General features: G+C 40.5%; 1 protein-coding gene across 1 annotated transcript; it reads right to left on the bottom strand.

The window, feature by feature from the left end:
• Positions 1–2,540: 2,540 nt before the first annotated feature.
• On the bottom strand, positions 2,541–12,467 carry LOC118825867 (tripartite motif-containing protein 16-like). The gene is made up of 6 exons (XM_036596719.1): positions 11,818–12,467; positions 8,995–9,090; positions 7,634–7,867; positions 5,320–5,455; positions 3,925–3,981; positions 2,541–3,845 (listed from the first exon to the last, which is right to left on the bottom strand). Exons 1-6 carry the CDS (start codon positions 12,415–12,417, stop codon positions 3,214–3,216), a joined length of 1,755 nt encoding a protein of 584 aa, XP_036452612.1. The 5' UTR covers positions 12,418–12,467; the 3' UTR covers positions 2,541–3,213.
• Positions 12,468–13,135: the final 668 nt, after the last annotated feature.

The following is a 13,135-nucleotide window of genomic DNA, read 5'->3' as shown; positions in this document are numbered from 1 at the left end:
CTGTCTATGAAAACAGTTCGGCGCTGCATCCACAAATGCTAATTAAAACTCTTAAACGCAAAGAAGGAAGCATATATAAACAGGATCCCAGAAACACCGCCACCTTCTCTGGGCCTGAGCTCATTTAAAATGGACTGAGGGGAAGTGGAAAAGTGTCCTGTGGTCCGACGAATCAACATTTGAAATTCTTTTTGGAAATCATGGACACTGTGTCCTCCGGGCTAAAGCCCACTCAGCTCGTTATCAGTGCACAGTTCGAAAGCCAGTATTCATGATGGTATAGCAGTGCATTACTGCACATGGCATGGGTAACGTGCACATCTGTGAAGGCACCATTAATGCTGAACGATATATACATGTTTTGGCAACATATGCTGCCCATCCAGACGTATTTTCATGAAAGGCCTTGATTATTTCGGCAAGACGATGTCAAACCACATTCTGCATGTATTACAACAGCATGGCTCTGTATTAAAAGAGTCCAGGTGCTAAACTGACCTGTTTGCAGTCCAGACCTGTCACCACTGAAAACATTTGGCACATTATAAAATGAAAAATATGACAAAGGAGACTCTGAACTGTTGAGCAGCTGAAACTACAGTTCAAACAACAGTTCTGGAACGTGTTGTTGGCGTCAAATTCAAAATGGGCATGTTTTTCAAAAAACAATAAAATTTCTCAGTTTCAACATTTGATTTGTTGTCTTTGTACTGTTTTCAATGAAATATAGGGATTTAAATGATTTGCACATCGTTGAATTTTGTTTTTATTTATATTTTGCATAGCGTACCAACTTTTTTGGAAATGGGGTTTTAAAATTCTGCTTTCTTTACTTGGTTTATTACAGAAAGCATGTTCTCTAGTTGGGCCCACTACATATTCCACAAGGGGAGATGGTAAAATCAAACCTACAAATATCAGCAAGAAGAGAATGTAGGGCATTGAGAACAGAGAACATACTGGTAAAAATCATTGTTCTCACTGATCTGAAACACACAGAAGTATGGCAATAAGCCTTAAAGCACCACTAGATGGAGTTGTGCGCCATTTGACAGTGTTGCTGTACTAGCAAACACTGACCAGCAGATGGCAATGTTGTACTTGTTGGTCTGTAACTTGTGACACTAAAGAGGGAAGAGATTCTTAATTCAGACTCTATGGCCGTGTCCAAATGTTTAACCATTGACCTTCCTTTGCTATCTGCCTTTTTTGATTTTGCAGCCATGTGGATACATATGCTAGTCAACTCTGCCTCTATATTTAGTGAGGCCATGAGCTACAGATCTACTGAGATGCTGAGAAAAGGTCAATGTTGACCATTAAGCCCTACCCCTAGAATTTACATCATTTGTGGAAACTAATTTGTGAACTAGTCCTCGGTTGGCCGCATAAACTGCTTAAAACCGAACTAAAACTAACCCGAGAATTTATAATGTATGACCCAATAGGATGTGATTTTTGGATTATTTATCAATAAAAACATTTAATCCCTTATATTAAGGTATTCCATCTTGTTTCTGGGCCTCACTAATGTCATTTCTATATTTCTTGCTCTTAGAAAAAAAATTCCATTTCAGTATCACTACCCAAAGCCTTCGTGAAAGGGGGTCAAAATTACCCCTGTCCATTTCTTAAGGCATTTTGACTCACCATGGTACTTTTGATACATTTTGTCATTAAGAATATTTCAAACTTAGACATTTCATGGATTAAAACATGTTTGTGATCACGTCAATTTCAAAAGACATTTGGATAAGACTGCTAGTCTTCTGAAAAAGGGTCAGTTCATTTACTACACTATTTTGTCTCTGATCAGACCAGCAGTGTCATGGCTGGACTGAGAATAGTCCACCTACTAAAACAGCCAACAGAGTCCTGTGGCCACTGATGAAGGACAGAACAAACTGTGCAGCAACAGTAGAGCTATGGACTCTGACTTTACATCTACAAGGTGGACCAAGAAAGTATGTGCGTCTGATAGTGGACAGTGAGTGGACACAGTGTTTAAAAACTCCAGCAGCACTGCTGTGTCTGATCCACTCGTACCAGCGCAACACACACTAACACACCACGACCACGTCAGTGTAACAAGGCTCGCTAGCAAACTACTAGAGCTTATAGTTAGCCAGCCAAGTACCAAATTCTGTGTTACAGACAGGCCTGTTATTGAGAAACTGATTAATGGACTGAGAGAATGAATAAATGAATGTATGATTGATTATTCATTAGTCATTTATTCTGGTGCCTCTTTGCCAAGTCAGCTGAGGAAAAAAGTGCATTTAAAGTGTATTTAAATGCAAACGAAATGCATTTAAATAGCACTGAATTTTCTCTTTCTTTACTGTGTATGTACATGAGAAACAATGAAACACAAACATTTGTCCATCATTAGATTCAAACAATTATGTCATTGTTTTCCACACAGTAATTTGCAGGGTGCGAGTGCTTGGACCCCGAATATTGCCTCACACTGAGAAGTTTTGTGTGGTGAAAAATGTACAGAAAACAATATTAATGGAAACAGACCACACTTTATTTCAAATTAATATTGTTTTTACTCATAAACAATTTTAACAGTTGATAAAATAAGTCACCAAAGAGTTTTTTTCTTTTTTTATTCTACATGTTTAATGTTACGTTACTTTGTCCAGTTCTACTTCTGATTGCTTGTTTTGGGGTGGACATGCAAACCAAACACAATAGCAATGTCTCCGTCTGGTCCATCTGTGATTGAAGTGAGAAAAATAAATAAATAAATAAAAAATAATTTTAAAAAAGTCATCCCCCGGTCCAATTTGAGACCATTGTAGTGATCAGACTGCTGAAATGCAGTGTGTTTAATGAAGTATTGCCAAAATCAGACTTTCTGCAGTTATGTGAACAAATATGTAAACAAACATACTGAGGATTTTATATTTTCTATATCTGCTGTACATACATGACACTGACCTTTTGGCACGGTCAACCAATTACAATCTATGAACATAAAGCCCAGTCCAATCTCTATATGTAGAACACAAAGACTACTACTTTGCCCCTCTATTTAAGGTGAGATAAGGCTGATGAAGCATAGTTACTGTAAAATGGGTGGGGGGCCAACTTGTATCCATTTTACAGTACCTTACCGGCTAAAGCAGCTAAACTATCTTCTTTTTCCAAATGGGGGTCAAAGCAATTTAACAGGAAACAATACCAAAACCCCACATGCAGCTACTACTTGCTGGATGGGGTCAGTGGTTCTAAACTGGACAATTTAAAAGTGCAGGTAGGTGATGGTCTCAGGCCCACATAGAGCGGCTCAGCGAAGGTGGTACGGAAGGTGTGTATGTGGATCATGGCCTCCTTGTTGACCGCATAGAAAGACAGAAGACCTGCGGTATGGTCCAGAAAGACACCGAGTTTGGTCTTCCTTTTCCTCTTGTCTTGGGTTTCAGTGTCTAAATCAAGGTACTCGGAAAACTTTTCCCTCACACTCGGGCCGTGGCGGAGAATGAAGGGGTATTCGTGCCCGCACTCCGCACACCATGACTTCTGGCTGTTCATTAGGTCATCCAGGAAACTGTTCTCCTTTCGGGGGATGCTGCCGTAGCAGACGGCAACGGAACCGCGTAATGGGGCTCCTTCCACCTCCCAGTAAAAGCGCCCTCCGAAAAGGGATTCTTTGCAGAGGACCTGCAGCTGATGGTCGAAGCGGTCGGGGTGAGGTGGGTAAGGGCGAGGCGTGCGGTTGCATTTGTCTTCACCGGGGCAGAAGCAGGAAGAGTCACACGTAACTGACCGCTCCTCGTGGTTCAGCTCCAAATATCCATTGGCTGTGTTGGGGTCCAGCGTCAGATGGCAGGCATCTGAAAGACATGTTAGGATTAGGAATCTGCAGTACTGCTCAGTAATGGTCCTTTTAGGCATGTGTGGTGGTTTACTTACATCGTAGAAAGTCTGTCCTGGTCTTCGGCATAAATATCAGCCCTTCTATTTCCTTTGCTAAGGAAGAAAGAAACGCAATAACCTATATTAGACAATTAACGTTTACAGCAAACAATAAAGTAGCGTCAACTAAGATTAAAAGCAGAAGAGTAGTAGGGTCAACTAGTCATCTAATTGGTATTAGTATCTAGTTGGAGTTAGGGTTGTAAAAGAATAACTGTTTAACTGCTAAATGGCAAATAATAGATGGACCGATGCTGTCGGTTCAAAAATATTTCATTTCTAATAAAAAGTTCCCACTCAAATATGCAGGTTTATCATTCAATTTGAGGAATATTTGATTTCTTACACTTAAAGATGCAATAAGCTATCAGTTCCACTTTACTGCCCTACTAAAAATGTAAGTGCTTAGCTAAAATTAATGTTCCTGACCACTTTCTCAAGAGGGCGACAGCACAACTACAACAACGTACCGCGTCAAAAGCAAACATCCCTGAATGATAAGCTACCTAATTTGCACTCATCAACGACAGATGCCACTTCCATGCCGACAGACTATTTAGAACGTGTGCCAGAAAGAACCTTTTAATTACAACTAACCATAAACATAAGCACTTGGAGTTTGCTAGACATTTCTAGAACTTTAACTGGGTTTTAACGTCAGACGAGACAAATATAGAGCTTGCTGACAATAAATAAATATTCATTTGGCATAAAAAGAAAGATGGTTATTCAGAATTGAGTATCTACACTGTCAAGTATGGTGTAGAATCTGTCAAGTTTTAAGGGTGTTTCTCCTCCAAGGGCTTTGGGAACCTTGTTTGGGTACATGGCTCCATGGACAAAAATCTGGCTGCCTCCACCAAAAAGATACAACTTCTTGTCGGCCTATGACGCAAGATGCTTCTAAATCACACAAAATAAACTGATCACAGAGTGAAGCTTTTGACCTGGTCACCCCAGTCCCTTGACCCAATCACCACTGAAAACCTGTGGGGTGAGCTCAAAAGGAGTCCACAAGGGTGACCTGGGACCCAGGAGAGATTCTGTATTGAGGAGCAATTCCTTGCTCTGTATTCTCCAATCTTATCACGAATAGGAGAAGATTCATGTCATATTGACAAAAGGAGTTGCACAAAGTTCTCAAAGCAGTTGGTGCCAGGGTTTTTTTTTAAAGGTTTCCTTGTCTTATATTATATTAGATATTGTTCATGTGTATCAGTCACACCCACTGTCGGTGTTTCAGATGAATATAAATACTGTTACAATATCAATATAGACCCACCACCTAAAAAAAGGAAGTGTATGATCTGTTGTTGCTGTAAGTCAGGCCTTCTGATCAACTAAGAAAATCCAAAACTAGAGATTTCTTTAGAGAATAGTTCTAAAACTCACCCCTTTTGGAAAAAGCAGTCAGTTCGTCATTGCAGACTTTCTCCAGACGCCCTCGGACTTCTGAGACGGCTGTAGCAGCTGCGGCTGAATTTTCGAAGTAGGATTCTGGGGCAGCTTCGCACAAAGCCTCAAAGCTCTAGAAAAACAAATAGCATGAGTAAAATTAACCAAGAATTTTTAATGAGGTAACAATTTCAATACAGTATCAAAAAATCTAAACTCCAAACACTGGAGAAGAGTGTGCAGATATCTTTAATGGACACTACTAGGCATCTACATGCCATTGGAGTAAAATGGGTTAGATATGTTGGGTACTTCAGTATTCGTATTAATTACTTCAATCACTTCAATATCTATTTTTAATCACATGACTGCAGGGCTCACATGAACCTGAACATGTAATGGCATATTTTTATGTATTATTCATGGATTCTTGTTACAGTGGAAGCTTTGAAGGGGAATGTTATCCTTCCATTTTGCTATTGCTTTTGTTAGTTTGCTGCTCCTTGATTTATTTGTAAGACGTCCGCAAGAACTTGTCTGCTGAACAAGAGGACTACAAATGCGGCTTCTATTATGGCAACATGAACACTACTACAGATGGTTCGTAGTGCCAAAACAGGAACGAGCGATTTAAAAAAAAAAAAAATGGTGTTAATAATTAATCAATAATCAAATATTAACTTCCGAATAGAAAATCGTACTGAACCAGAAAACTGCACATTTTAAAGGTTAATGTGACCAGAAGCATGTTTTTCATGTACCAACAGAAATGTAAAAAGCAAATTTACAACTTGCAAAAAAAAAAAATAAATAATCTTGTGACCAACAAAAGCTATTTGTAACTCTATCCACTATCACACAAATCTAGAAGCCTCTTTACACTTAGCAATATCAAGCATTTTGGACTAATCAGAGCTGTTCAATCAGGAAACCAAGACAATTTGGAGATGACCTGATATCCAATCACTCAAACAACTTTACACACACTAGAGACACCATTTTCATATATAGCCCCCCTTTAGGGGCTCAAAAGTAGTTAGACAACTGGCTGTTCAGCTGTTCCATTGTGTGTTATTCCCTCATTATGTCACTTACAAGTAAGCAGATAAAAGGTCTACAGTTGTTTTCAAGTGTGGCATTTGCATTTAAGATGTGTCGCTCTTAACTCTCAATATGAAGTATCACTACTGTCACTGCCATTGGGGCAAGCCATCACTAGGCTCAACAATCAAAACAAACCCATCAGAAACAAAGCAAAAAACATTAGGTGTAGCCAAAGCAGTTATTTGGTACAATCTTAAAAAGAAAGAACACACTGGTGAGCTCAGAAACACCAACAGCCCTGCAGGACCATAAAAAAAGCCTCTAAAACAGACCAAAATAAACTTTGCCAAAAACATCTTTGCAAGCCTGTACAGCCTGTAACAACCTTTATGGACAGATAAGACAAATATAAACTAAGCATGGCGGAGGTAGTGTTATGGTGTGGACATGTATTGCTGTCAAAGTAACTCGTTCCCTTGTATTTATTGGTGATGTGACTGACAAAAGCAGCTGGATGTATTTTGAAGTGTACAGGGCTATATTATCCGCACAGATTTAGCCAAAAGCTTCAAAACTTATCGGACAGCGCTTCACAGTGCAGCTGAAGAACGACCTGAAGTCATACCGAACCCAAGACTTTTTAAGGCAAAGAAGTGAAATGTTCTGCAAATCACTTGTTCTGCATAGATTTCACTTACCAAAGGCAAAACGCCCCACAAACTATCACAATCTGAAGGCAGTAAAGGCCTCACAGAGCCAGCAAGGGGTGATGTTTATGGGTTCCACTTGAGGCAAAAAAGATTTGCAACCAAGTATTAAGAACGTAATTTAATTTATGACCGTTTGTCCAATTACTTTTGAGCCCCCAATAACTGGGGGGATGCTATGTATGAAAATGGCTGCAGTTCCTACACGAGTCACCTAATTTGGATGTATATAAATACCCACAAGTCTGCACTTCAAGCTGATTATTCAATTTCAAATCCAATGTGCAGCGGTAGACAGCTAAAATAACTTTGTCAGCGTCCAAATATTTACGGCATAGAACACTTTCCATGCCCCACATCATCAGAAGAATCCAAAGGAGAATTCTGTAGATAACACGGTGAGAGCTGCACCGAAGGAAACGGGGTTTCTATCTGTCTAACAGATAGTGTGGAACATGTAAATCTTATCTAGACGTTATCCGGACAGAAGACAGACGAAATGAAGGGAATAAATAGGTTATAAAAGGATTGTGGTTTTTGGCAAGTATTTTTTATATTACCTTGAGGAAATGAATGTGGTCGTCTGATTGGGACAGCTGCTGGAGCTCAGCGTCTCTCTTTTTCAGCTCAGCCAGCACCTGCTCCTGCTGGGCCAGAACGCCTTGAGCAGTGCTAACAGCATTGCTCTCTTCAGCTTTGATTAGCTTCTCCAGGTCAGTCTGCCACTGCCTCACGGCTTTAATCAGCGAGTCCCGTATCAAGCAGCTTTCACCCACGGTGGCTTTGGTGGGGTTCTGTTTGGAAATCCAGACACAAAAACAGACTTAATATAAAACAACTTGCAAACCTTTCCACCACATTTTGAAAATGTCATTTTCTGAAAGTAGTGATTGCAAAGTGGTTTTAATCCAGTATGAATCTGCAGTGAGTGTAGCTTTTACAGTGACATTAATAATTGTGGAGCGATTTTAATCCAGTATGAATCTGCAGTGTGTGTAGTTTCTACAGTCTGACAGTAATAATTGTGGAGTGATTTTAATCCAGTATGAATCTGCAGTGTGTGTAGTTTTTACAGTGACATTAATAATTGTGGAGTGATTTTAATCAAGAATGAATCCGTCCAGTGTGTAGTTTTAACTGCAGAATGATTTTAATCCAGTATGGATCTGCAGTGAGTGTAGCTTTTACAGTCTGACAGTAATAACTGTGAAGTGATGTTAATCCAGTATGGATCTGCAGTGTGTGTAGCTTTTACAGTCTGACAATAATAACTGTGAAGTGATGTTAATCCAGTATGAATCTGCAGTGTGTGTAGCTTTTACAGTCTGACAGTAACAACTGCCAAGTGGTTTTAATCCAGTATGAATCTGCAGTGTGTGTAGTTCCTACAGTATGACAATAATAATCGCCAAGTGGTTTTAATCCAGTATGAAGCTCCTGTTCCAATCCCCTGCACACTAATGGAATAACAGAACCACCATAACAGACCATGTCACTGTAGTTAAAGTAAGCCTGTTGCATGACACTGGCGTGAACATGCGCGCCGTGGCTTTTCCGTTCAGACTATCTGTAGAAATTTGGGGAAATTACATAGATACTTTATCTCATACAAACCCCCCTGCAAAAAAATTACATGTCTCATAAAACTAATCCAGCCTGAGTAGTGCTTAATTGCGCCCCTGAAGACGTAGGCGAGTAATTTTCTAGAAATCACTACCTATCAATTCAGGGCTAATTCAAAACGGAGTCTATGGAACAGAGCAATGACAGGAAAAATGATGAAGTTCAATTTGTAGTCCACTCACAAATTACATGAGTGAACTACATTTTTTATTACGAAAGGAAAATTGCAACCTAATGTAAGAAAGAATCGGGACCTGCCACACTTAATCCATTATCTGAGATATAATTCAGCGTTCACCTTGTAATTTCCCACGGTCTGTTTCAGCTCCTTCAGCTCCTTCTCTTTGGTCCTGATCCTCTGCTGGGAGCTCTGCTGTGCTGCTGCTAGCTGTTTCTGTGGAAATCATAACAATTCGTATTAAATCGTCAGCTGGGCTCCATCAGCTGGGGTGAGTAGAATTACTGACACATGCATTTAAATTATGCATGTAAAGTACAAAATACTATCCATGCTAGCTGACGCATACAACCCATTTGCAATTTGTAGCAGAATGCATTTTTGCACACTATATTTCTTCTTTCAAAACCACTAAGCTTTAAAATGAGCTGGTTTAAACTGAAGCACTTAAGATGAGCATCTAAAAGTAGGCTATCACACTGAAACCACTCGAACACTCTATTACCCTACAGGAAGAAATACCCAGCAAGGGCTGGAATATAATGGAACACAAGCATTGGGACTACATTCAGAATACAGAAATGAAGTATTTGTTCATATTTAAATTAAGTGCCACAGCATTTTTAAAAAGTTCAAATTTCAGGGGAAGAAATGCAGTTAAATGAATAAAAAAAACAGAAGATTCGGCACAGTAACCCAGCGTTACCTCAATATCCCGCTCTTCTGGAGTTCAATTAATTTGAGATTGAGTCCCAATGTGGGGGAAAAAGGGATGTACAACATTGTTAGCTTAATGCTAAGTAAGACTAAAAAATTCCATAGAGGTGCTAATGAAAATTAGCCTTGTCTTCACGGTTGTAATTTGGTGAGCGAAAAGTACTTACAAAGCAAAATAATAGTTTATCTTGATTATTTTTAACAATAATTTAAGTTAGTATTAATTAATAATAATAAAAATTTGTTAGTAATTATTGATTACTGAAAGACTGCGCATGTTATTTTGGCATTTTCTCTGATTGCTTTGTGTTGTGCCTAATAACAGCCTCACTCGTGATAAAATCACTGTAATGCACAGCCTCTCCGGGCTTACTGCTTTAAAGAGTAACTACCCCCCTGAGACCTTTTTCCATTAATAACTGAAATGCATTGTTCTGTAATAATAAAATATACCAGCCTCGTTTAAAATGTGAACACATCTTTCCAAACTGTAAAAATATCATTTTTATCGTGGTCAGTTCCACCTCTGCAGTGCCCCTCTGGTTCAACTCTGCTATAGGCGCGGATGATGTGTCTTCATACCAAAGTACGATGACACGTCATAGTATGCAAATCAGTCAGCCAACGTTCCCGCCCTCTGATGACGCCCTACTCGTGCCCATAGCCACGAGAGATGGCTCTGCCTGTGCCGTGCTCATAGATACGAAACCATACGAGTGTAGAACGAGGGAGAACATTGTATGTTTCTCCATGCATACCGCTTCATCGCATTTAGTGTTATTTAGCGTTCTAGTTAGTTATTATTGGCAATTCTCATCTATTGTATTTGTAGATATCATAGTTTTTAGCCTTTTCGGCTTAACTAACCTTATATTGATAATGTTCAATGGATGATTAGGTAACCTGATGGACCAATTAAGCGACGTCTCCATATAGCTGCTGATTAGCTTGCAGAACGTAAGAATTTAGGGCCACTGCAGCAAACCCTGGATGACAGAGGAGGCAGTGTATGACCAGTGTTCTACCATTAGGATGCCTCTCCCGCTCGCTGCTAATCATTTTCTGGCACTATGTTAACTCATCGGCGGTTTGAGTCAGTGGCTCATACTGTTAAGGCTCAAGACGCGCTGCCTGATCAGAAACACTTTCCCTCGTCAAAGATGGGGATGGTAATGGAGAAAAATCTTCAACCCCATAAGACCTCGAAGTTGCAAAAGAGTGATTTGATTCGGTCACTCTCCATATTTTCTGGTAACTACTGTACATTAGCTCTAAAAACACAGCAGCCCAGCCCACCCAGTTTCCCTAGCAGGCCCACCATCAAACCCGTGGATCACTGCCTTCCCCCTCAACATGACCCTCCCATTTCTGAGCATTTTTCAAAGTTGATCCAGGGGTGGAGTTCCTCTTTAAGTACTGACAAAAGGTGCAATATGATCAGAAAAGCCTCAAATTTATCATGTAACAAAATTTAACATGTTAACAGTAACATACTGTCCTATTGCCCACCTGTACTTTTTTGCCAGGTCCCTATGGACCCCCTAAGGTGACATGGTGATTATTTATTTAATAAAGCATGGCCACAAATTAATGTATTGAGGCCACAAGTTAGTTTCTCATAACTCATGACCTGAATATATTAATTTGTGTCCTCAATATATTAATTCATGGCCTCAATACAGTAATTTATGGCTACAGTGTAGTAATTCATGGTGTCTCTGTGGTATACTGGCCTCGATATACTAATTTGTGGAGTCTCTGTAGTAATTTGTGGCCTCAATATAGAACTTTGTGGCCTCAAAATAGTAATTCATGGAGTCTCTATAGTAAACTGTGGTCTCAATATACTAATTCATTGTCTCTCTATAGTAAATAGTGGCCTTAATCTAGTAATTTGTGGCCTCAGTATAGAAATCTGTGTCCTCAAAATAGTAATTCATGGCTTCAGTACAGTAAATAATGGAGTCTCTATAGTAAACTGTGGTGTAATATACTAATTTGTGGAGTCGCTATAGTAAATAGTGGCCTTAATATAGTAATTTGTGGCCTCAGTATAGAAATTTGTGGCCTCAAAATAGTAATTCATGGCTTCAGTACAGTAATTAATGGAGTCTCTATAGTGAACTGTGGCCTATATAGTAACTCGTGTCCACGCCTCATTAAAAAATAAGCACCATGTCCCCTTAGGGGCTCTGTAGGTCACTGTACAGGTCATGGTCAGTTTACCTGCACTTTCTTTGTGGCTCTCTCGGTTTCGGCGGACACTACGTTGTGTCCTTTGTGCTCCCCAAACATGCAGATGTAGCAAATGCACAGTTTGTCGGTCTGACAGTAAAACTCCAGCAGCTTGTTGTGCTGTGAGCAGATCCTGTCCTGCAGCCGACCCGCCGCAGTGACCAGCCTGTGCGTTTTGAAGGCGGCGGACTCGTAGTGCGCCTGAAGGTGCTGCTCGCAGTACGAAGCCAAACAGACCAGGCACGACTTGGTGGCTTTAGCTTTAGCTCCTATACAGACGTCGCACATCACATCCACCGCTCCGGCAGCTCCAGCACCCTCAGCCTCAGCCTGCACCGAGCTGGAGCTCTTCCTCTCCTCCCGGAGCTTCTCCACCACCTCGGCCAGCAGGGCGTTCTTGGCCAGTTTGGGCCTGGGCACGAATTTCTGCCGACACTGAGGGCAAAAACTGTCGCCTTTATCCCAACACCTCGCGATGCACGCCATGCAGTAGCTGTGGCCGCAGGGGATCGTGACCGGGGTCTTCATTAAGTCCAAGCAGATCGGACATCTGAACTTATCGGAGTCGATGTAACTGCCGCCCTCGGCCATTTCGGGTCGCAGAGCTGTTCTTGTTATTTCCAGACGGTTCGCCTCCGAGATACAAATGTTCTTCTTCTGTGGTTTTTAAACCGTTGATGTTGACTCGAATGCTGGGGGGTCGCGTTGCTGCCACCTACAGGACAGATTCATTTAAGCCTTTTTCAAAGAATTGTGAAATGGTCCAAATGGTGGAAAACGGAGCAGAGCCCCTAAGGGTCCGTGGTAAAAATAAATAAAAAAAAAAGTTAATGACATTGCGTTCCCTCGCAAATAAAATGCGTTCCCTTGCAAATGTTTTGCATTCCCTTGCAAATGTTTTGCGTTCCCTCGCAAATAAAAACTGAGATCGAGTGTCCTCGTACAGTAAAAGCTACATTTACAGAGACTGCAGAGAACAATTGCTGAATAAACTCAGCACAGACTGGCGAAACTGGGGAAACAGCTTTTCAACGTACAATGTAGGCAATGTCGTTGGGCACCTCTGGTCCTACGTTTGCTTGCTGTCTGACGAGCGTATGTTTTGCGAGGGAACGCGATGTCATTAACTTTTACCACGGCCCCTTAGGGGCTCCGTCGAAAAATGAATTTTCCCTTGTTTTTTTTTGTTTTCACATGGCAGCATATTCTGGACTTTGAAAATTCAGATGCAAATGTGAACATACAAATGCAATTTTGAAAATGCTAATTTAAGTGTGTATGTAAAATTGCATTCCCAATGTGAGTGAGC

This window comes from Colossoma macropomum, unplaced genomic scaffold (assembly GCF_904425465.1).
Source record: "Colossoma macropomum unplaced genomic scaffold, Colossoma_macropomum, whole genome shotgun sequence".
Lineage (NCBI taxonomy): Eukaryota > Metazoa > Chordata > Actinopteri > Characiformes > Serrasalmidae > Colossoma > Colossoma macropomum.
The sequence above is the reverse complement of the archived record's forward strand: the minus strand, read 5'-3'. Positions and strand labels throughout refer to the sequence as shown.